The sequence below is a fragment of the Panthera uncia genome, unplaced genomic scaffold (genome assembly GCF_023721935.1).
Source record: "Panthera uncia isolate 11264 unplaced genomic scaffold, Puncia_PCG_1.0 HiC_scaffold_1591, whole genome shotgun sequence".
Taxonomy (NCBI): Eukaryota; Metazoa; Chordata; class Mammalia; order Carnivora; family Felidae; genus Panthera; species Panthera uncia.
This window is the reverse complement of record NW_026058241.1, coordinates 9,371-34,647: the sequence shown is the minus strand read 5'-3', so window position 1 is coordinate 34,647 and position 25,277 is coordinate 9,371. Positions and strand designations below refer to the sequence as shown.

Genomic DNA, 25,277 nt, shown 5'->3' with positions numbered 1-25,277 from the left:
TTCAAGCAGGTTGCCGTGCATGATTGTACATTGTACGACCTGTACAACTGCATACAGTGGTCTTGAGTCCAGCCTCATTCAGTCATTCATTGACTCATTCATTCATTTAATAAGTATTCATGCCCTAGACATTCTCAGCCTAGCACCCAAGGCTCTTGATAATCTGGCTGCCGATTCTGCTTCCCCTTACACTTACTCCCTTGAGTACCATATACTTCAGCAACGGTGAATATGGTATCGTCTCATACCTGTGTGTTCCACATGTAGATTCATCCATCTGCTTGTCTGAGAATGCTGAGGCAGTAGAACGGGCACAAATTTAGAATCTTATTTCTTGCCACTGCCCTTGAATATGGCCAAGTTAACCCTCTGAATCTCAGCAAAATGAGATTGAACATACACATTGTGACTCACATTGTACTTAGCACATAAGAGCCCCCCAATAAAAGTTGGTTTCTCTCCCCTGCTTTGCATGCTAAACTCCTATTTACCCTTGAAGACCCAACCTGAATGTTACCTCCTTGGCAACATTGCCCTCATTCCCTCCAAATGGATAAGGTTTACCTTCCCTGTTTCTAAACTTCCTGCCAGCCCTGCATGGCACTTACGAACCTCTGTTAGAACACTGTTAACGCTGATCTGTGTGTCTAGCTCACACAAACAAAGCCTCCAGCCAGAAAACCCTTGTTGCATGAAGCAAGGCACAGATCTCTGGGTCGGGAGCCCTTTGCCTCCTAGCCCTGCCCTGGGTCCAAGCCCTCAGCCTGTTGGATGGCTCCAGAGTTAAGGACAGGAGGCTGAGGATGAAAGAGAAGAGGTGAGCAGACAGATGAGTGTAGGTGAGCAGACAGATGAGGTGGCAGGGCGGGAGGGTGCTTCAGGTTTCTGGGGAGGTCACTCTGTAGCCAGAGAGGAGGCAGGCTTTGGAGAGGGTGGGAATCTGAGGCTTGAAAAATGGTTGACGGTGCAGGTGGCTGTCCCTCTCCCTTCCCATCAACTCTAGCTGGGCTTTGCTCTGAGTCCAGCCATCTGGGACAATGGGGTGAGGAAATTAAATGGGACAAGAGTGAGGGCACCCTGGTGGCTCAGTTGGTTAAACCTCCAACTCTTAATTTCAGCCCAGGTCATGATCTCAAGGCTGAGATCGAGCCCCACGTCTGGCTCTGTGCTGACAATGCAGAACCTGCTTGGGAGTCTCGCTCTCCCTCCCTCTCTGCCCCTCCCCCCTCTAAATAAATAAATAAACAGTAAAAAAAAAATAAATGGGACAAGAGTTGGAGAGAGGAAGGTTTTCCTGTAAAGAGGGAGAGGACAGGTTTGAGAGCAGGTGGGTCAAGAAAGAATGAAGTGAGAACGAAAAGGGAGAACGTGGGGATGGAGATTGAGGGAGGGGTGGACAGGTGGTATATGTGTATAGACAGCAGGACATGGAAGGATGGAAAGTTGGGAGGAATGACACTGGAAGGTACTGGTGAGGGAGGCTTCAGACCTAGGGCTGCAAGGCCTGGGGCCTCCTGGACAGAGAACTCTTGAGATGTGAAGACCCCTCCTCTCCTGACTCCTGGCTTTGTGGCTGTCCTTCCTCCCCTCTGCCCACCAACCCTCCTACCCTTTCTGGGCTGGCTGCTCTCCCCATCGGCAAAAGTCTAAGTCAAATTTTTTGTTAAATCTTCCTGGAGGAAAGATGAGTTTTATGGTAAATGCGGCAGAGAAGGTAAATTACCTTCAGTGGACTCAGCCCACGGCCAGATCGAGGGGGGCTGCTGGGGCAGGAGGCTGGAATTGAAGTTTGGTAGTGAGAGGGGAGGCAGGGCCCCTCAATGGCAGTTCAAAGCCATTGGGAGAGTCTCTTCACAGGCCCTTCAGGGCAGCTCCTGCCACTGGGTCATATAACTCAGCCTAAACAGAAGCAGCAGCCCCCCTTCTTAAGGGTCTCTAGGAAAGTGGATTTCCTGAGGCCCCTCCTGTACCATCTGGCAAGACTTGGACTGCCAATTGCCAACTGGCAGAAGCTAATGGTAGAACGCACCCCCCCCCCCCCCCAGCCCAGGATGAAATGATGAAGCCATTGTCCATTTCTCCAGGGCTGAGTTGGTAGCCTGGGGCTCATCTGGGTTCAGAGACTCTTCCAGACTCCCCTTGAGCTGCCCATGTTTCACCTGCCTCTTGTCCCTCAGGGAGCCCGAGTGAGACCTTGGAATCCATCGGGGGGGCTACACACACTCACCTTCAGCCCTGGGACACGGGCAAAATCTCAACTCTCCGTCTTCCTGGCATAATGGTAGGCAAGGAGTCGTGAAGAAGAAAACCGAGTATGCCAGAAATGTGGTGAACACGGAATGGTTTAAGAGATGGTTTATGAAGGGAAGCCAGTGGTTACTGTACTGCTGTGGCCAGGGGGGTAGGAGGGAGTGTGGCAAATGCAGTCTTCTCCAGGACACTGTCATTGCCTGCCAACTCAGGTCGCCTCTCTGTGTAGGTCTCCACCTCTGAGGGGGCAGCCCTGATTGCCTTAGAACCAACTGTTATGCCAAGACAGAAATTTTATTTTCCATGGGAACTACACAGGCACCCATGGGTAAAAGGGGTCTCTGCCAGCCGCCTGAATATAACCTTGAGAACTTGGCCACCGTGACCTCGAGAACCTTGTCCAGTGTTCTGTACTCTCCAGGGATGGGGCAGTGCCTGAGCACAGGCTGGGTGGGCTGCTCTCAGCCAGTCCCGCCAGCCCAGCCTCAGTCCAGTTTGGCTGCCTGGGTTGAAACCATAATCTGTCAGGCTCAGCTTTGGCCAAAGATAATGATAATGATGCGGTGGCAGGGCCCACAGCTGGGAGGAGGCAGGCACTTGCTCCTCGTAGAACAAAAGTGGGCTTCTTCTCCGAGCCTCTTCCATCCTCATGTTGTGGTTTTCTTAGGACCCCAGGCCTGTTAGACAAACTATTCCAGCTTCTTGGGAGTCTTGATGGAAGTGGGGTGGGAGAAAGACCGCCCAGCTTCTCCAGGCCTCTGGAGTTGGCTGGCTGTTTGCATTCATGACTCTCTGCTGCCCCCGTGTGGCTGGAAGGCCAGTTGATGCCCTACTGCTGTGCACACTTGTCCGCGTTTCTCTATGAGTGTGTTTTGGGGACCAGGGGACACTCAACAAGACCGGGGCTGAGGCAGAACCAGAGAAAGCTGACCCTTGTGTCGGGTCTCCCGGCCCCCACCTCCCTCCTGTGGGTTGCATAAGGAGCATTAGGGCAGTTGTGACACCAGCTGGAGGACACTTGCTAACCAAAAAATTGAAAGAAAAGATGGGGCTGATACTCATTTGTAGTGCGGGGATTAGACATCGGGAATGTGAGGAGAGCTGGGTGGTCTCTGACCATAGGGCCAAGTTTCCCCTTGCTAAGCTGCCCTGACAATCATGGCCACATTGGCCTAAAGAATCCATGGCAGGCAGATCCTGCTTTGTCCTGGGAACAGCTGCCCAAGAAGCAATTGCAGAAGTGGCAGGGGGGTGGGGGTGGAAGAAACGGATATAGAGAGAAATAGAGTCAGTCCATTCCTCCTTTGATCAATTCTTGCAGACCATCTTTCCCAGGTCAGCCTTGAGCTAGGGGCGCATGGGTCCTGACCCAGCACCTGCTGTTTGCCACCACAGAGGGTCACATATCTCTAACTCAAGCTGCTGTGTTGGTAGTATCCACGTTGATGGAGTCCGGGGTCCTCAGAGGTTGTTTCCATGTGGCCCTCAGGTGTGGGTGTGCTTCAGGATCACAGGGAACTTGTTAAGATGCCCACCAAAGTCTGAGAACAGCTGGTCCTGTCTATGGCCTCCTTATTTGGTTGAGGAAACTGAGACACAGTGGGGTCTGGCTGAAGGTCACTGATGAAGGTCACAGGGTTTCAAGGGTTTCACCAAGGTGTGGTATCTCTCTCTCCTCCAGTCCAATAGATTGGCTCATCAGTGTATGATGGGATGTCTGGGAAGGTGCAGAGGGAGCTCCCTCCCCCTACATCCTCTCTGTGTCCTGCAGCAGAGTACCCACAAGGCTGAGGACCTGGGAGGCCGACTGGACCGTGTCATACTCTGCGAACAGGTGGCATACATTCTCCTGGGACTCTGTCTGGCTCTTGGCCACAAATCCAAAGATCCTGGTGGGAGAGCACAGGCTGAGTGAGGTGGTGGGGCCCAGAGAGGTTAGGAGAGGTGATCTCAGCAAATACAGTGCTCCCCCGCTGCCCCTTCCCCAGCTCGCTGAGGATAGGATATGCCTCCTCCTCCTCAAGATCTAAGTTTCCCTCATTTTGAATGGGGGGAGGCTCTGAAGACAGGACCTGTGTATTCCTCATCTTAGTGGGAGGTTCCTGAGGGCAAGGATGTGTTTTGACCATCAGATTGGGGCATCCCTATAGATTAAAGCTCCCTGAGGTTAGACCCTGTGCCTCCCACATTAGACTGGGGGCTCCCAGGTTCATGACTCCTCCTTCAGACTGGAGGCTCTCTGAGGACTGGGGCTGGTGCCACCCCATCAAAACCATGGGCTCTCTTAAGATCAGGACAGGGGCTCCCTCCTTCTGTAACTCCCTTCTCCTGTTGGGTCCCAGGCCCTGCTCCAGGGAGACCTTTTATGGTGACTGACAGTGCACAGGAAGGCCTTACCAGGAGGGCTTGCAGTATTTTTGCCACCTGTGGGAAAGGAAGATGGACAGTTATGAGTACTGAGACCTCTCTGCATTCCGCAGGACTCTGGCTCAGCAGCGGGGGGAGCACGGCCAGCTGCGTCCACACCCCACGGGGTCCCACCCTGCCCTCATCCCGTTGCTCCTGGCCCCTCGAGGCTCACAGGCTCTGTCTGTGATCCCAGTCCCAGAGTCAGCAAGAAACCCCAGTGGGCAGCTAGGCCCTGGATGGCTTTCCTGAGTTCAGCCCAGCCTTGAACTCACTTCCGTTGCTCGGGGTCCATGCCACAGAAGCGGATGGTGGTGAGGGGGTAATGGCGCCGGAAAAACACCCTGGAAGAGGCAGGGAGAGAAGGAGAGCTGATGAGAGCCTATCCCAGGGCCATGTCCTACCTCCATCATCTCCAGCTCTCCCAGAGGTCACATGCCCTGCTCTCTAAGAAACCTCCCAGCTAGACCCTTACAGCCTGCCCTGCTGGGCCCTGGGGCACACGTTGGCACTTCTTTCCAGTCATGGAGTGAATTTGCCTTGTGTCCTACATACTGGGGTTTTTTACCCTCTCCCCACCCCACGCCCACTGTGTCATGTAACTGCTTGAGGATCGTAATGGCATCTTGCTCATCTCTTGTTCCTCCAGCCCAGGACCGGGCTCCTGCTAGACTGTGAAGCCCTAAGCCTGGGGAAGGAGTGATCTCATCCAGTGTGTCCCAGTGGGCAGCCAGAGTCTGGCCTTTTGCAGATGTGCCGTCAATGGATGCAGATTTAACCAGTGCCCAGTGAATCCTGGTTAATTCCATCTCTGTTGGTCACAGGGAAGGGGGACTTTGGTAAGAGGTCATTGGTGTGAGGCTCAGAGAAGGCAGGGAACTTGCCTGGAGTCACTCAGCAAGTCACTGACCACGTTGGGTCCACGATCCTGAATCTTACTTTCATCACTGATCCATGGCCGTCTCAGCCATCCCCTCCACTTCCCCCTGCCCAGCCCAGAAGCCCCAGGGCAAGGGAAGTCCCTTACTTCCTCTGGACATCCGTCAGGGTGATGCCTTGCTCGGTGACTTTGAAGTGGACCACGGTGGGTGTGGGGAGGACGTCCCTTTCAAAGGTGGTTGAGATGGCCTTCCGCACGGCCAGGGCCCCGCTCAGGGTCTCTACACTCACGGAGGTCAAGTACAGGGCATGGCAGCCTGTGGAAGGTAAATGCTGTGCTTGGGCCCTGCCAGGATCCTCCATGCAGAGGACCAGTCCCAGAGGACTTCGGGATCATCTGTGGCTTTGCATTGCTCTGGCCTCTGGCCCTTAGGGTGGAGTAAAGGAGGGGCTGTTGCCCTATGTTAGGGATGTCCAGACAAACCTTCCTTCTGTCCAGAAGCATGGGTGGCACTGCCTCCACCTCCACCCACCCTGGGGCCTTGGTTCATTGTCAAGAGAAGGTGGAGAAGACAAGGATGGGGAAGGGCCCGTTGCAGGAGCTGTCACTCAGACAAGGGCTGATCTGTGCCTGGCCTCTGGACGAGAAGACGAACGACCTTTCCCCCTTGGAAACCCCCCAAGACTTGGACCTGACACTCCACAGAGGATCCCAGGCCCACAGACCACCTCCAGGGCAGGTCCCTCAGGACCAGAGAGACCTCGGCATGTCCACATGTGCCCATATGTGTGCAGGGTGGGGTGTAAGCCTCACCCACCTCCCTGTCTTCTGCCCACTGCCTGCACCCCCCCAGGCCTGCGGCCTTTCACCTCCGGGTTTACAGGGATGGGGAGAACCGGGGCACCTTTGTAAGGATGAAGAAATAAAGCTGTGATGGGAACGTGTGCGGGCCTGCATGCCCATGTGAGTGAGCGTGGGGCTGGGAGGTGCCCGCGGGGTCATAGCCAAGACTGGAGCCTCCTCCATGCCACTCACCTGCGGATTTCTTTAGGCAGGAGGCCCGGCTGCCTGTAGAAGGGTCTGAGGCTTCTCCACCTTCCAATTCTGAGCCAAAGCAAAGAACAGGCCCCGGAGGGGGCGGGGACGGAGTGAACGGACCCTTCTCTTAGGAACATTAATCCCTTTGAACCTCTCCCACCTCCGCCCCCACCTTCAGGAAGCAAGCCGCTGAGAAACCTGGAGTGATTACCGTAATCAGACAAACGGGGCCACTTGGGGCTCCCCAGATGCCTAGCTTGCAAGTCTTTTGATCCCTCCTTTTCCTCCTCGCTCCTCCAGCCCCTGGATCTGCTGTAATCACCTGACCCTCAGGAGCCTCTGACCTCCTCCCTTCTTTCAGGCCCTTCCTAAACCCAGGCCTTTCTTTTCAGAAAGTAGGGAGGCCCTCCACATCACCACACTGGGAGCTTCGCCTGCCCCGACTCCTCTCCCAGAACCGCCCTGCTGCTCCTCCTGCACACCCTGAGATTGTCTAGTCCGGCTCACCAGCCTACTGGGCTGTAGGCTCCGGATGGGACTTCCTGGTCTCGGTTTGAGGTATGATCTGTATACCTTGGGGTGAATTACTCAGCCCCTTGAGTCCCCTTTTTCTTATCTGTGAAATGAGGATAACACCTATTCGACACAGTTGTGGTATGATGACGGCTGTCCCCATTTTGTAGAGGAGGAAACAGAGGCTCAGAGAGGTCAACCTCCTCAAGCCAGGAAGTGGCGATGCCGGATGGATGCTAGACAAAGCACTTTTAACTGTGACACTAATCCATAAATAAGGTGAGATGTGACCACTAGGAGCCTTTGTAGTAGGAACACACAGGCCCAGGGCCCCGATGCTGCCTCTCTGGGGCCCACACCCACCTTTCTGCGGGATGGTGAGTTTGCAGGGCAGGGCCAGGGCCATGATGGAATGCTGGCACACAAAGGCAGAGAGGCTCCCTGCAAGGAGACGAGCAGCTCTGTGTGAGAAGGCCTGTCCCCGACCAGCCTCCCGGCCCAGAAGGGCAGGGCCCACCCCCGGGGCCTGCAGGCTGGAGACGCTCACCAAAGTAAGGCTCCTCATCTGCTCCTTTGAGATGCACCCCTTTGGCAGAAGACTCAATGAGGAAGTGGCGGATGAGGTCACTGTTGTCCTCACCTGGACAAAGAAAGAAGAAAGAGTGCGTGTGGATGGGAGTTCCAGAGTCCAGTGTTGGCCGAACGCTGACCATCTCATTCCCTGACCTGCCTCCTCCTGGTCCGTCCAGAGGTGAACTTGTTCATCCCCCTGGCTCTGGGTGGGACTGCTGGTAAGAACCCTGTCTTCAAGGCCTCCCACAAAGGAGGTGTCAACGCCTTTGCTCAAAGGCTTCTGTGTCCAGTAATTCTCTCAGGAGATCCTTCTCTTGGTTTCAAGAGCTATGGGGGTTGGTTCTCAATGACTACTCAAATCAGATTTTAACGCATCAGCCTGATTTCTCTCTCCCCCTACCCACTCCTTCCCAGGGGCTATTATTCTCCACCAGATGGTCCCTGCTGACGCCAGGCTGGCCCTGGAGGGTGAACAATGTCCGTCTGCTTGTTCTCACCAGCCCCTGGCTTCCTCCTCTCTGTGCTCGCTGGCAAGGCTCGTTGACAACCAACGCCACCCAGAGATCACTTTCTTATTTAGACAGAGAGGCGTGGTGTAGAGAGCATGCATTTGGGGTTTTCATCCTTGCTCTGGGGGGTCATCGGCTAATTCTCGGAGCCCCATTTACCTCATCTGTTCGTCACGTGAGAGCTGCAATTCTGGGGTTTGGTGAGGGGCTGGTACTTAGGTACCTTGTACTATAATGATATGATCAGTCTTTATCTGTCTTCCCAGCGAGGTATCCTGGTGTAGGGTGGATGCCCCACAGCTGTGTGTGTTGTGTGTGAGGCCACGGGAAAGCGTGTGATAAGCTATCACATGTGATAAACTGTCACACACATATCATGAGCTAGGGCACACACATTATGACTACCTTAGGTTCCTTCACAATAAATCTGGTCTGGACAGAGGTGGGCGCCCAGAGGAGAGGATCCTGGAGAGGGGCTGGGAACTTCCTCTCGGCCCCCCAGGAGAGCAGAGTGGGGAATCTGGGGACTCTGGGAGGCAGAAGCAGCTTAGGCTTGCCGTGGAAGGAGCTCCTTCTAGAGTCCCCCTGCAGGAAGGCAGCTGGGAGAGCCCTGAGGTGGACCGTCCTCCCAGCTGTCATTACGGGCCTTCTGCAAGGCAGCAGCAGAGCTGGGACTAAAGCCTACCACACTCCATTGCATCTGCGAGGTCTTGAGTGAGGACAGAGACCGGTGCGTACCTGATCGGTTCTGGGCAGGTGCAGGAGCCTCATGCACCTTCAAGGCAAGGCCGAAGGAACCTCGGTAGGAAGAACTGTCCCTCACGACGAAAGCCCCTGGCTCCTCCTTCCTCAGCAGCTCGATTGCTGGAACAATCCTTGGGTCAGAGGCAGTTAACCGCACCCTCCTCCCTCTCTTCTGGACACCCTCTGTCCCCCAGCCCCCTTAGGTCTTCATAGAGCAGACATTACAGAATCACTTTTTGTTCCCAGGAAGTCCTTTCTGTTATCTAATCTCTACCCTTCCTGCTGCAGTCTCTATTTCCTCGAGACAAGAGGTTCACAGGATAACCCCCTTCCCTGGACCTACCATTTGTCTTTCCCTCCCCTAACATGACCCAGGGCCCCATATGCCTGATACAAGGTGGGGAACCCAGACTCTTGGGTCACTCATCCGTTGAAACAGTGCTTCCTTTTACCTTGTTCCCGGGTGATGCTTGGCTTAAACCAGTATTTAGATGTGTCCATCACAAACTTCATCGTGGGCTGCATGTCCCTGGGGGGACCTGGAGACAGAGAGGGTGGACCCTGTAGGCTGGACAGAGGGGAGCTGAGAGACCCTCCCCCCTCCTCTGTGCAGTGGTCCCGTTCAACCCGCCCCACCCTACCCCAACCCCATTGTATCTCCAACGTCCTGCAAGAGGCAAAATCCAACAGAAGAATTCCAGGGCTTGGCACATGTAGGACTTAGGAGTCTCCCCTTGTATCCTTGGTAATGAATCACAAACAGATAAAAATCTCAGTTTAATGAGAAACAGTTTCTCAAATCTAGTGTTGTCTGGTGTGGACCGAAAGAAGGGATAAATAAGAGATTCTGAGATGCATCATCTGTTTGATTTTATCCTCTCTTCCTCCTTAAGAATCCTACAAGTGTCTTGGGGGGGGGGGTTGGAAAAGAAATTGAAAGAAAAGGTTGAGGAAAAGAAAGCAGCAGATCTGGGCCGATGAGCCTGTGCAGAAGAAGTCAGGAGACAGGATTCCTGACTCTGATTTGGGACAATTGTTTTGCTCCTGAAGCCCAGAGAGGACCGAATGTACTAACCAGCCTCTGAGGGTCTTTAATACTCCAGTAGCCTAGGCGATTAGCATGGATTTTGTTTTGAGAATGGTTTGCAGAATTTGATAAGGTTCCAGGGTATAATTAGTGATATCCTGGGGCATCACCAAACCAGGATGGGAATATTACCAGGCTAAGTAAATGTGCTTTTTGAAATGACAGAATGGCCATCTTCCCAGGTCCCCTAAGACAGAGAGCTGTGGTTCTCAATTTTGGCATCTTAAAAAGGTGTGTTATGGCCGGTTGAGAGTAACTCATTATAAAAAAAATGTACTAAAATCTGCAAACGATTTGCCCTGGGAAAACGATCAGAGCAGATTCAAAGCACGCCCGTCATACCATTTTCTCTTGCTTACATTGACATGGCTCCCTGAATGGCAGCGTGGGCCAGAGTGAACATCACACCCCCCAGGAGTCACCCTGATGCTTGTGGCTGAGTGAGGGCTGAGAAGCCTCAGGAAGGAGGTGACTGAATGAGGCCAGAGCAGGGACAGTGTCCCCGGGGGCTGTGCAAGAGCTTTACTCTGGAGAGATGTACCCCGTGGGTACTAAGGCTGTGCCTCTGTGTTTCATGCTTTGGGTTCTGGCTGGTTTTGTTCTTTTTGGATGCCTGTAGTCACAGACTACGGGAAGGAGGGTGTTTGCTGTTTTGTGGTTTTTAGCTGTCTGAATTGGAATGCGTTGTCTCGGTCAGCCCTCTGTGTGCTCGTCATCCATGAACGTCAGAGGTAGGACTGACTCTCCTCCCTCTCCCTCTTGTGGGTTAGTCATCAAGCCTGCTGTTTTCATATCCCGAGGGTCTCTTGGCTCCGTCCTCTCTCCTCCACTGCCCTGCCCTGCCCTGGTTCAGGCCCCCATTATAGCTTGTCTGGACCACTTCGTGATGAAAACCAAAACAAAACAGTTCTCCCTACAGTTCCTCTGCCAGAGTGATCTATCAAACGTGCACCTCCGGGGGCACCTGGGTGGCTCAGTCGGTTAAGCGGCCGACTTCGGCTCAGGTCGTGATCTCACGGTCCGTGAGTTCGAGCCCCGCGTCGGGCTCTGTGCTGACGGCTCGGAGCCTGGAGCCTGTTTCCGATTCTGTCTCCCTCTCTCTGACCCTCCCCCGTTCATGCTCTGTCTCTCTCTGTCTCAAAAAATAAATAAAGGTTAAAAAAAAAATTAAAAAAAAAAACCAAAAAACAAAAAAACGTGCACCTCCGACCCCATCACTCTCTCGATTGAGACGCTCTGCTAAGGCCCCCGTGGCCTAACGGGTAAAATCCACTCTAGCCTGGGGTTCAAGGCCTTTCCCAATCTGGCCCCAGATTACTCAATGACTTGACCCTACACCCAACACTGCAGTCATTTCCTAAACATGCATGTGCCTCTACACCTTCATGATTGTGGACTCGCTGTTCCCTCTGCTGGGAATGCCCCTCCTCTCCTGCTCTGGCTACAGACTCCACCACTTTCCAGATTCAGCTCAGATGTCACGTCCTCCGAGGAGCTTTCCCAGTTTTTCAGACTAAAAGGATCACTCCTCCCTCTGTGGCCCCCCGAGACTTAGGACATCTCTTTACTTCTGTGTTTATCCTACTCTACACGGATTCCTTGGCTTTTGTATCTCTTTCTAGACTGTGGCCATCTCTCTGTCCCTACTACTTGGCAAAGTGCTTGGCACACAGTAGGTATTCAGCGTGTTGACTTGCTATTGCGGAAACCCACTGATGTTTTATCTATTCCCCCAAGCCAAACTTCACAACGGTTTAAGTACTGATTTACAACATACCCTCCGAGGATGTGGTAAGAGGAACATCTGGCAGGGTCTGGCTGTGGCTCCTGGTGGCCGGACAGGAGTGGCCGGAAGAAGTGGCCCCAGGTCGGACAAAGTCCTGGTGTCCTGGAGTCGGCTGGGATGGAGGAGACCCTGGTTCTGGGCAGCCGTTGATCAGCACGATGGGTATGTCCACCATGGAGTTGGTGATGGAGGGCGGGCAGCTGCTGGCATGCTCCTTGGCCAGTGGTGGGGACTGGGTTGCTCTGGGCTGGCCCATGCTTGCAGTGGGGTTGCTGGGGACCTGGAAGTCACTGGCTCTCGTGCACAGGGACACTTGGCCAAGGCTGTGGAGACTGGAGGAAGAGCTGGCTGGGCTTTCCAAGGACCTAGAAGATGACTGATGGCTGGAGATGCTGGAGTGGAGGAGGGACTGGCTGCTGCAGGGAGGGCACCAGACAGGCAGGGTGTTAGGATGTCAGAGTGGACACTCGGGGCCTAGAGTTCTGGTTAAACAGAGTGTTGTATACTCCATTCCCCATAGCCCAGGACAAAGTGCATGCCCACCTGATCCCCAAGGGATGCTGAAGGGTACAGAAATATCTCTGTACTGCCAAGTCTTTGGTCACTTAAAGTAGCCAAAGAGCTGATTCCCTGCAGGTCATGTGGGCTTGGGCTGGACCGGATTCCCTCTGCCTTCCCAGCCAGGAAGTTCTGACAGCTATCACACAAGCACCCCAATATTCCCAAGAGCTTTGCACGCAGGCTGGACACAGGCTGGACCGTGTCTACGGTGGATGCGGAGGGAGCTCCCCAGCTGGTGGAAGAGGAGGAGGCCAGCTCTGCATCCAGCCAGACTTCTCTCTGAGCTCAGAAGCCCATGCCAACGGCCATGGCTGTGGAATCCCAGCCTCCTTGACAACGACTGCCTTGGCACAGCAGCTTTGGAGTCGGTGTGGGGGACAGAGGTCCTGCAGTTTGGTCCTCCTGGGAAGGGTGTGTGTGTGTGCAGCTCCACTGTGAGGCCTGCACATGGGGCTGCGGCAATTAGGAATAATGCTCAGGCAGGTCGGCCTCCCTCCTCCTAGGTCTTGCTAGCAATAAAGAGGAGGGAGGCTTTCCTTTCCTAAATGGTTTTCCCTAAGCCCCCAAATTTTATTTACGCCCTTGTGTTTTGAGGTTGAAAAAAGAGCTCTCTTCCTTGAGATGGGTTGTATGAATGCTGGAAAGGATGCAGGTAAGCCTCATCAGTTCTTTTCCCAAGTGGTAGGCATGAATAAAAATCTTTGTATATTGAGTTATATTCTAAGTGCTTGAGGAAAGCTTGAGGTCCAAATGGCTGTGATGGTGTAAAAGAGAATATTCGCTCATGTTTTTGGTACACATCCTGATTTTGCTCAGATAGAGCAGAGTGCCCATCTATTTTAGGATCTGTGTGTGTGTGTGTGTGTGTGTGTGTGTGTGTTGTGGAGGCAATATCAGAAGCTATGATGGGAGTGACCTACCTTCCAAACACATAGCTGATGTCGGATGCTGGGCTGGCTGACAATACAGAGACCCTGCTGCCCCGCTGTGGGGCCAGGCCCCCCAGCCCCTTCTCCAAGCCTGGAGAAGCCACCAGTGGGGAGCCCAAGCCATGGGAGCCTGACGTCTTGTTCCCCATGCAGGGGATGGAGATGCTGGGAGAGGGTGGGGGATGAGAGGAGGGAGCCCCAGAGTGGGGAGGGGGGCGCTGGTGCCCCCTGCCCTGGCTCCCAGAGAAGATGAGGCTCTCGCTGCTGCTTCGAGTTTCTCGAGGGATGTCTCTGGAAAGGAGGAGACCACCACTGAGCGGGGAGCCGAAGGGTGGAGTGATAGATGGGCTGGAGCAGCGCTGGGGGCCATCATGGCACCTTGATCTGGTGGAGGTCACCTCGATGTACTTTATGTCTGGGGAGAGAGCAGAGCATCGGTGAAACCTGGGAGCCTGTAGTCACAGAACAGGAATGCTGGAAGAGTCCTCAAGCCCATCTGGTCTCTCCTCTTTTAGACCGATGTAGAAACAGGCTCAGGGAGGAGGAGTTTGCTGGATTAGGATTAGCATCCAGCTCCACCTTCTAGGCACTGTTCCAAAGTCACCCTCTTTGTGATATCTTCCTTTCATGTGGAGATGCAGTGGAATGAACACAGGTCTTGGAATCTGACAGACCTGGGTTTCAGATCTGACTCTGCCACTTACTATCACAGAACTTGGCCAAAGGACTTCAGCAACTAGAACCTTGGCTTCCACACCTGTAAAATGGGGTGACTATACCCAGCCTCTTTGTGTTACAGTAAGGATGAGACAAGATGAATGTAGGAGACATAGCACTGTTCTTGGCACATAAATCTTTTAAACTAGGGAATCTTTTCCTGAGTGAATGTCCCCCTCCTCAGGTTGAAATGACTGCTTTTTGGAGTGTGCCAGTCACATTTTCTGATGCCTCCATTGGTCAGGGTGTTTGAAGGGTGTTTCTACATCTGTGTCTACAATGAAGGCAGGGGGTCTCAAGCTTGGTGGCACATTAGACTCATCTGATGAGCTTTTAAAAGTCCTAATACCCAAGGCTACACCTTGTGCCAAATAGATCAGAATATTTGGTATAGACCCACACCTCAGGTTGTTTGTTTAGTCCCCCAGCTGGTTCCAATGTGCACCAAGCCACACCACTGTGGCCCCCAGCCCAGCCCAGCACCACCACTTTACCTGGGAGCTGGTAAGATGCGTATAATCTGTTTCCACCGCAAGCCTGCTGAATCAGAGTCTGCATTTTAGCAAGACTCCCTGGAATCTGAGTGCACTTTAGAGTTTTGAGAAGTCTGTTTTAGAGCAGGAGCTCCCAGAAGGTAGGGTTTGCTACATTATCAAGCTGTGGACCTCCCAGGTCATGCTTCTAGCTGGTGCCCAGTTGTTGGCTATTAAACATGCCCCAGGGTGGTGGCTCACTCCAGTGCTCTTTCCTTTTCTCAATGGGGGCATCCAGGACTCTTGTTCTGAGAAATTGCTCCTCCCTGGAGTGGGGCGCTGGGTGGTTTTCTCCAGGGTGAGTATGGACACCCCTGGTCCTGACCTGGGGGGAGGGAACTGTCCTTGGTGCTGTTCCAGCAAAGGTGGTAGAAGCTGTGTGTGTGGGGGGGGGGGGGCTACCTAGCTGCTCCCTCCTGGAGGCCTGTTGAGTCCTGCCTCTGGCTTCCCAGGATGGAAACTGGGGCAAAGTCAGCGGGAAACTGCACCTTCAGCTCCTGTCTGCCGGCCTCCCACCCCCTTGGGCTTTGGCACATGCACCAACTCCCGCCCACCATGACTGTGGAATCCCTGCCTGCCCCAGCCCGCTCCCGGGTAGGACCTTGAGCCTGCTGGCGGTTACTGCCTCTGTCTGATCCTGCTTTGGGCTGGGGTGGAGGTGGAGGATTACATCAGATGAGGGGGGCTGGGAGGCTGACCTGAGCATGCTGTTCCAAGGGGTAGAGGAACAGGCCTGGCTTTGTAGTCAGACAAACCTGGGTGTGAATCCTGGCTTTGCCACTTTCCCGCCAAGAGGCATCAGGTAACGTTCCTAACCACTGTGAGCCTCAGTTTCCTCATCTGCAAAGTGGGGATCTAAAACCAACCTCCTGAGATTTTGGTAAGGATAAAATACATTGATGAACGATGCCTGGAGCTTGGTGCATGGTGGGCTTCAGGGAACTTCTCCTGAGTGCCTGCTTTTTGAGGCCAGTATTGGTCAGATGGCTGACACTGTCCAGCTAAAGTGGGAGTCCTACTGCTGAGGGCAAGAGAAGACGATTTGGCACAATGTATTGTGGGTTCTGAAAAAGTAGAGGTCTTGGAATGGGGTGGATTCCTCCGGAAGGTTGGCAAGCACAACTTCTATTTTTATAGGACTTTATAGTGCTTATAGCCGTAATCCTCTCGGCCCTTATGCCCAATTCCAGCAGCCATTGCTTTTACAGAGGAGGAAACTGAGGCTCAGAGAAATGTGGCAATGGAGCTGGCATTTATTGCATAATTTTTTAATGAAGGCTGGTATTTATTGAGTGCTGTGTGCCAGCGCTGTTGCAAACACATTACCTGTATTGGCTCATTTAATCCTCACAACAACTCCGTTGAAGTAAAAAATGTTATTCCATATAACAGATGAGAAATCAAGGCTCAGAAAGGTTGAGTGAGTTATCCAATGCCACACAGCCAGGGAGCGGAGGAATCCGACTCCTGCTCCTGTGCTCAGTTTCGGGGGCCCCTTCCAGGAGGAGGGGCTCCTCAGGACACTTTCCCAAGGCCTGGTCCTTGTGAGAAGTCCTTGGCTGCTTTGCAGAGGGTCTCTTGGCCCGGTGAAGCTCTGAGCTTCCTACTCACTGGGTCATCCAAACACCAACCAAAGGCCTTTCTTGGGGACTACAGAGTAGGGTTGGGAAGGGAGGACGGAAGGAGTCCTGGAGCTGTGAGTCACCTCTCCCTGCTGCCCTGAGGTGCATGTGGCTGGGGGAGTGGAGGCCCCCACACCCTCCCCAGGGTGCAGCCGCTGTTTACAGGCCCGTGGGGCAAGTCTGAGCAGTGCTGGGTGGATGCAGGCGCCAGCACCAAGCTGGGCTGGTGGAAGGGGGCACGTGGGTGGGGGGCAGAGAGATAGTTATTAAACACCCTTCACTTGGGATTGGCAAACAGCCTTGCCTGGCAGAAATTGCTGGAAAATGAAATGTGGGCTCCTGTTCCAAAGATGGGGAGGGGTGTTGGAGATGGATATGGTGTTTGCTTGGAGAAGCCATCCTCCTGGTGGGATGCCCCCCCCCCCCCCCCCCCGCCCAGGGTAAGTCTGAAGGAAGGGGCAGGGGCAGGGGAGCTGGGGGAGGTGTGTGAGTACAGGGGGGAGGTGGAACCCCAGAAGAGGAGCCCTCAGGCTGCCTCCAAACAGATTTGTTCTTCAAAGCTCTGGAGGGCAGGAAACTAGCACCAAAGAGAGAAAGGCAAGAACACAGACTCTGGAGGCCAGAAGCCTGGGCTTTGAGGCCTGGCCTATGACTCACTGGCTGTGTGACCATGGGTCATTACTTCTTCTTCTCCCTGAGCCTCATTTTCTCATTTGTGAAATGAGCCTGCCACTATTTCCTTCACAGGGTCGATGCTGAGATCATGCACTACAAAATCTATGTACATTTAGGGAAGGGAGAAACATAGGATCGCCGACGCTTAATGTCTAATTTTGCCAAGTGAGGACAAAGAGAAACAGTAAACATCCGCTAGCACCACAATTCCCTTTGACACCCCAAGAGAAGGAGGGATGAGAGGCAAAGGTGGGGCATCCCACACATTTGGATACCTTTGGCCCAATGAGAACTCACCACTGTGCCCAGAATTAGCTATGCTGCCATGGGCTGGCAATTGCTGTCACCAGGAGTGGTGGTCTGAGGCGAGGGTTTTGGCAGGTGGAGATGCATGAGACAGGTGCCACCCATCACAGTGATGTGCTATTAGTGATCACAGTCTAACTGGGAGCTGACTACGCTGGCTCTCTCAGGAGGTAGTGAGCTCCCAGGCATCACCGCCATTCAGGTGGAGGTTAGAGAGAGGGTTTTCTTGTTCCATCACAAGAGGCTAGGGCAGAGCTGGGGGACTTCATCAGGACCCTCTGACCACTGTTGGCTGCCCACTCATTCCCCAAATCCCTCTGCTACCCAGAGTCAGGTGGACATAGCTCAGAGCATCTGAGCTTCCAGACTACTGAGCTTTGGCCCCTGGAGAAAGGGCCTGGTTGTCAGCGTCCCCACCCCATACATGTGGATGCTCCACAGAGACTGTCTTGCCCCAGCTGGCCTTGAGTGTGTGGAACCCCTGCCTTGGGGCATTAACATTACAGCCCTGGGCTTGCTCCTGCCAATGGTAATTAGACCCAAGCGACCTTCGCTGCAGAGACATGCCTGTGAGTGGCCTCCAGAAGCAGGAAGATCTTGGGGGCATAGAGGTGGTTCTTATAACAGCCCTGGTCGGCAATGCTCAATGGGAGGGGGAGGAGGCAGGCTGGAGGCTGGAAACTCAGGCGCCAGAGGACCTGGGTGCTGGGCTCACCTCCGCCCCAGACCCTGAACCGATCCTCGGACTGGTCCTAAATGCAACCCCTGTGTTTAATTAAAACAGCTGTGGGGTGCCTGGGTGGCTCAGTCAGTTGAGCATCCGACTTCGGCTCAGGTCATGATCTCGCAGTCTGTGAGTTCGAGCCCCGCGTCGGGCCCTGTGCTGACAGCTTGGAGCCTGGATCCTGCTTCTGATTCTGTGTCTCCCTCTCTCTCTGCCCCTCCCCCGCTCATGCTCTGTCTCTCTCACTCTTCTTCATTATTCAAAAATGAATAAATGTTAAAAAAAATTAAGAAAAAACCCAGCTGTCATTCATAATGACTAACAGTGTGCCAGGACTTGTGATAAACCCTCAACAAGTGTTATTTCTTTTAATCCCTGCAACCCCCTTTGAGGTAAGAACTCGTCTCTGTTTTACAGACTAGGAGTAGGAGACAAAGAAGTGAAGTCAATAGCTTCTTTAAGGTTTGTCCACCTCCAGTGATTAGGCTGGACTGGCTCCTTACTGAAGTCCATCAGCCTCAGTTTTTTCATCTGTAAAATGGGCAGAAAATATTTCATAGGAATAGATTGGGAGGATTAAATGTTCTCCTATAAGGGGCTCAGCACAGTGCTTGGACATAATGAGTGTTCAATAAGTAGAAATTCTTATAGACCCTATCTCTAATCCTAATTGTACCCCTTAATCCATGTTTAACGCCCTGGAGATCTCAGTCTTCTGGCCTATCTAATGGGGCTGCTGCTTCTTGATCCTTATCCTCAGAGTATACTTGAAACTCTTTGTTGGGGAAACGGACACCAGATGTAGGGATTTCTAGAATTCCTTAGATGTGGTGGTATATTGAAGTTAGTTGTACCAGTCCATGGGAGCCGATTGTTAAATTTTTCAGATTTTGTCCGGCTGATTTCTAAACTTAGACATGATTAAAAATCAAATTATATAGGGGCGCCTGGGTGGCTCAGTCGGTTGGGCATCCGACTTCGGCTCAGGTCATGATCTCATGGGTTGGAACCCTGCGTCGTGCTCTGTGCTGACACCTCAGAGCCTGGAGCCTAATTTGGATTCTGTGTCTCCCTCTCTGTCTGCCCCTCCCCTGCTTGCACTGTCTCTCTCTTTTTCAAAATATAAATAAACATTAGACGTTTTTTTAATCATGCAAACTTACAACGAAATAACTTATGGTAAAAACAAAAATAATAAATACAACTCACCACATTCCAATTATTTTACTATAATCTATACTCTATTTTTAAAAAGTTTTGTTTATTTAAGTAATGTCTACGCCCAACGTGGGGCTCAGATTCACGACCCCGGAATCACGAGTCACATGCTTTTCTGACTGAGCCGGCCAGGCACTCCACTATCATCTATATTCTTGAGGTTATTAATATCTATTGTACCGTATAGTAGAAATACTATAAATACAATAACGGCCTTGTGCAGGCATGTCTTTCCAGTGCTACATTCAGTGACATCATGCTGATAGTTTGAAATCGGCCCTGGTGGCAGATGTTTCAAATCAGGGCTCTCTCCCGTCCCATCGTGGAGCTAGGTGTTAGGCGTTTACCAGCACACCACCCCTGAGACACAGCAGGGTTCTGCCCTAAGTAGACTGACCTCTGTGACTCTACTTCCAGCTTGGGACTCCCCAGAGAGATACTCCCCTAAACAGCAATAGGGGCCCAGAGAGCAATCCTACAAGAGTTTCAGGGGACCGGGCTTAGGATATACCATAGAACAGTGAGGTTCAGGGATTCCACCTCTATCAAGCTCTTATTTACTGCATGGCATTGTATGGAATTCTTGTATAGAGTAGCTTATTTAAAGTCTGAAAAATCGCATAAAACAGGTATCCGTCACCTTTCCAAACTCAGTAATAAAATAGAATTGGATAGTGAGGGAAACTTGTATTTATCTCCTTTATACAGGAGAGAAAACAGAGGTTAAGTAACTTGTTTAAGGCTGCACAGCACCTCCCAATAGGACATAGTCTCCTGCTCCTCTGATTTGTTGGAAAAAGTCCTTCTTCCTCATGAGGTCTGGTCCCCCCTCCTGGCACTGTGCCCCACGTCCTTACCCAAGGCTTCAGGCTCATCTTTCTTTTTCTTTGTGGTAATGCTCTGGGTGGGTTCGGCCCAGGGCGTACCAGCTCCTGGGGGGAGCAGCTGGAAGGTGGGGTCCAGTTCCAGAATCATCTGGTTGAGGCTCTCCAGCGAGAAGTCAATGTAGGAGTCGAGGTCCTCTAGGGCCCCTGAGGCCTGCTCACTAGGGGACTGTAGGAGGCAGCTGGCTTTGGCCCCAGTCTGTGGGCCTTGCTGCAGTCTGCTGGGGGGCCCCTTGTTGGGTGTAGGGGCCATCAGGGCCTGGGCTCCCCAGCCTTCTGTGGTGTAGTAAGGACACTGGGGTGACAGGCTGGGGCTGGGTGCTGGGTGCAGGACCCTCCTGGGTTCTTCACAGGGAGTCAGGCTGACTGCATGGCCTCCTGCCAGCAGGGGGCTGGACATCACTTGCGACATGGTGGGGCCAGTGACTGTCGGTTTACCTCTGGTTTCAAATCAGCCTCAGTTACACCCCAGAGATGTCGCTTGCCAACCGGAAGCTCCCAGGACCTGAAAGATACCAAGGTTGGGAACTGAGTAACTTTGGTAGATGAAGCCCCTGCCACCCCTCCCCACAAAGCAAAGGCTTATTTATTCATTCATTAAAAGCATGGATACTGGCAGGGGTGGGGGTGGGGGTGGAGTGGCGCCTGGCTGGCTCAGTCGGAAGAACATGTGACTCTTGATCTCAGGGTTGTGAGTTTGGGTGGCATGTTGGGTGTCGAGATTACTTAATAAGTATTTAAAAAATAATAATAAAATAAGAAGCAAGGATACTGGAGCCAGACTGTCTGGGTTTGCATCCTGGCTCTACTACTTAGTAGCTGTACAGTGTTGGACAAGTTAATTAACTTCTCTGTACCTCAGTTTTCCTGATCTGTAAAATGAGTTAAGATTTGTAGCATACTTAGAACAGTGCATGACACATAAAAAGCATTATGTAAGTGATTCTTAAAATCTCTTATTGACAGGTTATTGAATATCTACTATGTCACAGCCTTATTTATTAAATAAATACTAGCTAATATTTATTGAGTAATTACTATGCACACATATTACACAGAAAGCCATTTAAACTCCTCCTAACAACCATATGAGGTAGATACTATTATTTTCCATTTTATGATGTGTGACTGGAGAGACAGAGAGGTCAGTTACCCGCCCAAGGGTCATACGGCCAACAAGCATCAGAGCAGGACAGGACCTCAGCCTGCCTGATGTCAGAAACCCTGTATTTAGCTGCTACTGCATGTGGGCCAATTGGTGAAACAGACAAGCAAGCAGGTGAGCAATTCTAAACAGGGTTACCAGGGAAGAGGCAAAGCAAGGAGACTCTGTAGGCACTGGTGTGGAGGTCAGGGAGGACTTCCTGGAGGAAGGGACATGTAAAGGGAGACAACAAGGAAAAGCAGGAGCTAGCTGAGCAAGGCAGGTAGGGTGAAGAGACAGGTATGTTCAGGGCCCTAGTGGGCAGGGGACATCACTAGGTATTACTGAGCATCTGAGAAACAGAGAGCACCTAGTTGGATGGGGGGAAAGATGAGGTGGGGGGAGGCAGGCTGGCCAGACCCTGCAGATGTAGGCTGGGCTCTGTAGTGCCTGCTGCACCCTGAGGGCAATGAGGAGCCACAGAATAGTTCTGAGCTTGGCAGTGACATCATCAGTTGATAATCATTCCCTGTGGGCTCATTTGGGAAAGAGATGTTCCGACTTCCCTGTTTCCTTTAGTGTGGAAAGTTCTCCTTGTTGTCTAGCCTTAATGCCACATGTTAGTAGTTTCTTATAGGTTGGGCTGGGTCGATGGTGACAGGTTCTGGGATTGAGGCTGCCAAGAAAACTGTAAGGAGAGGGGACTTGCTGGTTGTACGACCACTGCTAGCCCTGAGCCTCACTGTGTGCCCCACAACACCCCCTGACTCTACTTCTCCCTTTTTCCAAAATGCCTCCATCACATCAGACCCCAGGGCTGGAGAAGGCATAGAGACCAGTCTAGGGCAAATGCAAACTGTGGAGTCTGAAGATTCAGATTCAAGTCCCAGCTCAAACAGCTCTGTAAGGTATAACTCTGACCCTCAGTTTCCTCGTCTGTGAGCTGAGAATAAGAATTCCTGCCCTGTATCCTCCCAGAGAGAGGTGTGGAAATCGGTGAGTGAAAGCAGCTGGGCAATTCTAAATTCTTGGAAAGAAGGGCTTTTGTAGAGTATAACACTTTCATAATAGTAATCATGGTTCCCGTTTACTGAGCACTCGCCATGTGCCAAGCTCTCACCTATGTGTTTTACACGTGGTAACTATTCGAATCCTCCACATCACTAGGAATTGTTGTATCTCTATTAACTAGTCCATTTTACAGGTGAAGAAACTGAGACTCAGAGAGGTTAAGGAACCTACATAGGTCACACATCCAGAAAAGTAGAGCTGAGATTCAAACCCAGGCTGCGGAACTTGGGATTCTTAACTCCCTTTACTGAATGGAGTTCAAATGCAGAGGGATATCCGAGGTCCAGAGAGGGTGTACGATTTGCCCAAGGTCACACAGCAAATTAATGAGAAAAGCCAGTCTCCCTTGTCCCCCATGGCTCCTGTAGGCTCTGTTGCCAGACTTCTCCTTGGCTGGGGCCTGGAGGGGGCGGTGCATCCCAAGCTTGGGAAGGATGTCTATAAATGGCAGTGGAAGGGAATAGTCCTCTGGGCTCCTTCCTAGGAGCAACCGAGGACGCGGAGCTGTGGCTCTTTCCTCACATGCTCCAAGTGGCCTGAGTTTACTGGGGCAGGATCTCAGTGCACCCTGAGGGGTTTTTGGCTGGGCCCCACAGAGGAGCCTGGGGTTACTGACTTTGCAGAGCACATTGTGGGCTGGGGTTATCACTCGGGATGCCTGCTTACTGATTGGAAAAACTGCTACCCTTTCCCCTATGGGCCTCAGTTGTCCCATCTGTATGATGGGGATATAATAATAATGGAGCTTAAAATGTACTCATTTCATTTTCTCCGTGGCTCCATGAGGAGGGTACTATTACCATGGGGCTGGAGAGGTTCAGGGATTTGACTCAGGTCATAGAGCCTGCAGAATCCACTGGTGGAAATGGGGTTTGAACCCAGTAGTTTTGAGCCTGGATGGTCTTGGCTCCACAGTCCCAAACTCTTAACCTTGTATTACTGCCTCATAGATTTAAGACCCTTTTCACATCTGCTCCTTCTGGGATTCTGGAACCCAGTGGGACAGGCCTGGGATTGAGTGAAAGGCAGGTAGCCCCTCAGGGTCTTGTTCAAACTCTCTTCTCACCTTGAACACTTCCAGGGCAGGGGCTGGGTCTCACTCCTTTATTCTTGGACACCCTCACCAGCCCACTCTCTAGCTCTTTCTTTCCTGCTGTAAGGTAAAGGTGAGGGTTGCTGGGGCTCTAGACTCTGTGTGTGTGTGTGAGTGTGTGTGTGTGTGTGTGTGTGTGTATGTGTGTGTGTGCATGCGCACACATGCCTCTGTATGTGTTGGGGGTGTATAGGGCTCCAGCCAGCTCTGCCCTATTCATAGGTCCTTCCCATATATTCCCCTTTCTGATTTGGACTCAAATAACTTTCTTTGTTTCCAAGGGCTCCGGAGGCAGGGGGATCCTGATACCTTGGCAAATCCCTGTTTCCATTTCATTGACTTACTCTCTCCCTCCTATTATGAGCCCAGGTCAACAAAGGGGGAGGGCGACAGAAGGTGAAGCCTGAGCCTCCTCTCCAAAGCATTTTGCCTCTACAGCCCATCCCCACCCCACCCCCATCCTTGAAGAGTGGCTTCTGATTTTCCCATCCCAGACTCACTAAAGCAGACCCTCGGATGGCCATGGCCCACCCCCACCCCCCTTCCCCATTCCTGGCAACCTCTGAATGGCCCAGCATGGGGGCTCAGGGACAGGCTTCGTGTTGTGGGCTGGGAGGCAGGAGGCCTGGGTTCTCTGTCCATTCCCTTCCCAAGTCTCTGTGACCTTGGGCAAGCCTCTTTCCACCCCAGCCCTGGACCTTGGTTCTCTCATCTGTACACCGAAGGGTACAGATTTCCTTCTCTTAAAGCGCTGAACTCTGGGGTCTGTGGTCCTGAGACCATCTCTCTGTCATCTACGGCCTCCTCCCCTTTCTCTCCACCTTCACTTGGAGTCCCAGGACACGTGGAGAAGCTGAGGACAAAGGGTTAAATGAGGTTGGTGAAGGTGCTGAGCCTCCCTCTCTTGTCCTTAAAGAATAAAGGCACATACCTGGTGTCAAGGGCGGGCAGGCGGCTGTGTTCACTCCTGACTCCTGGGACCAAGACTGCTCAAGGGGGAGGTGCAGTTCACCTTCAGACCTGCCTGAAGAGCAGCACCTGGCCCTCCCACCGTCCCTCCCTCTTCCCCTCCAGGCCCTACATGTGGCTGATAGCCCACAGGCCCCACCCCTCCTGTGTCCGGATGAGCTCAGGTGGGGCTGGCACGGGCACCAGGGAAGGGAAACAATGGGTGGTGACCCGGCCTGGCGTTTGCTGGGGCTGTGTGTGTGTGTGTGTGTGTGCGCGCGTGTATGTTTCCCAAGCTTCTTGCTTGCCTGCTCCCCCGCCCCCTGCCCCATGCCCCTTGTTATGGGAGAGAGGGGTCTATGTACCATGTGGTCAGTGGAGCCCTGCTTATTAGGACAAGCTCTACCTGTTAGGGACAAGGTCCTTGTAGGACTAAGGTGCACTGTGGGCATTCCTCCTACCATGTGGCAGCCAGGAAAGGGACTGTGGGCTGGCAGAACCAGCAGAAAGTGAAGTCCTTGCCTTTGGGAAAGGAGGACATCGGTGAGCAAGGACCCTTCCCCTGTACTCTCTGGGCTGGGTCACACTGTGGCAAGCCCAGGGTAGGGGTGCACTGGAATTAAGGCTGGGCATAGATTTTTTTTTTTTAACGTTTATTCATTTTTTGGTAAAGAGAGAGACAGAGCGTGAGCAGGGGAAGGGCAGAGAGAGAGGGAGACACAGAATCCGAAGCAGGCTCCAGGCTCCGAACTGACAGCACAGAGCCCGACGCGGGGCTCGAACTCACGGACCGTGAGATCATGACCTGAGCCGCAGTCGGACGCCCAACCGACTGAGCCACCCAGGCGCCCCTGGGCATAGATCTTCTATTTTCTTTTTTTTTCCTTCTTAGCCTGGGAATGGGGCTTCTGAACCAAGGGGAGGCGCTCTGAGTGTCTGGAGGACTTTGAGAAGGGCTCGTACATAACCTTGCTCCTCTTCATTCATTCACTCAAGGGCTACCCTTCTGCATGGTCTGGTCTGTGCCCCCGGGGTGGATGTTCCATGCAGGGGTGATGGCAGAAAG

At 52.6% G+C, this 25,277-nt stretch overlaps 1 protein-coding gene across 1 annotated transcript; it reads right to left on the bottom strand.

Moving 5' to 3' along the window:
• Positions 1–3,607: 3,607 nt before the first annotated feature.
• Positions 3,608–24,256, bottom strand: LOC125917216 (tensin-4-like). The gene is made up of 13 exons (XM_049623466.1): positions 24,195–24,256; positions 19,929–20,460; positions 13,268–13,691; positions 11,778–12,202; positions 9,366–9,452; positions 8,908–9,033; positions 7,635–7,727; positions 7,451–7,528; positions 6,572–6,640; positions 5,684–5,852; positions 4,932–5,000; positions 4,648–4,674; positions 3,608–4,139 (listed from the first exon to the last, which is right to left on the bottom strand). The coding sequence occupies exons 2-13, from the start codon at positions 20,365–20,367 to the stop codon at positions 3,998–4,000; spliced, it is 2,148 nt and encodes a 715-aa protein (XP_049479423.1). The 5' UTR covers positions 20,368–20,460; positions 24,195–24,256; the 3' UTR covers positions 3,608–3,997.
• Positions 24,257–25,277: the final 1,021 nt, after the last annotated feature.

Excerpts from the sequence above, each read along its gene's own strand:
- LOC125917216 (XM_049623466.1), bottom strand. The coding sequence starts at position 20,367 with ATGTCGCAAGTGATGTCCAGCCCCCTGCTGGCAGGAGGCCATGCAGTC. Across the intron at positions 13,692-19,928 it reads AGATGAGCCTGAAGCCTTGG|ACATAAAGTACATCGAGGTG; the intron begins GTAAGGACGTGG and ends CTCTCTCCCCAG. Across the intron at positions 7,529-7,634 it reads AGATGAGGAGCCTTACTTTG|GGAGCCTCTCTGCCTTTGTG; the intron begins GTGAGCGTCTCC and ends GTCTCCTTGCAG.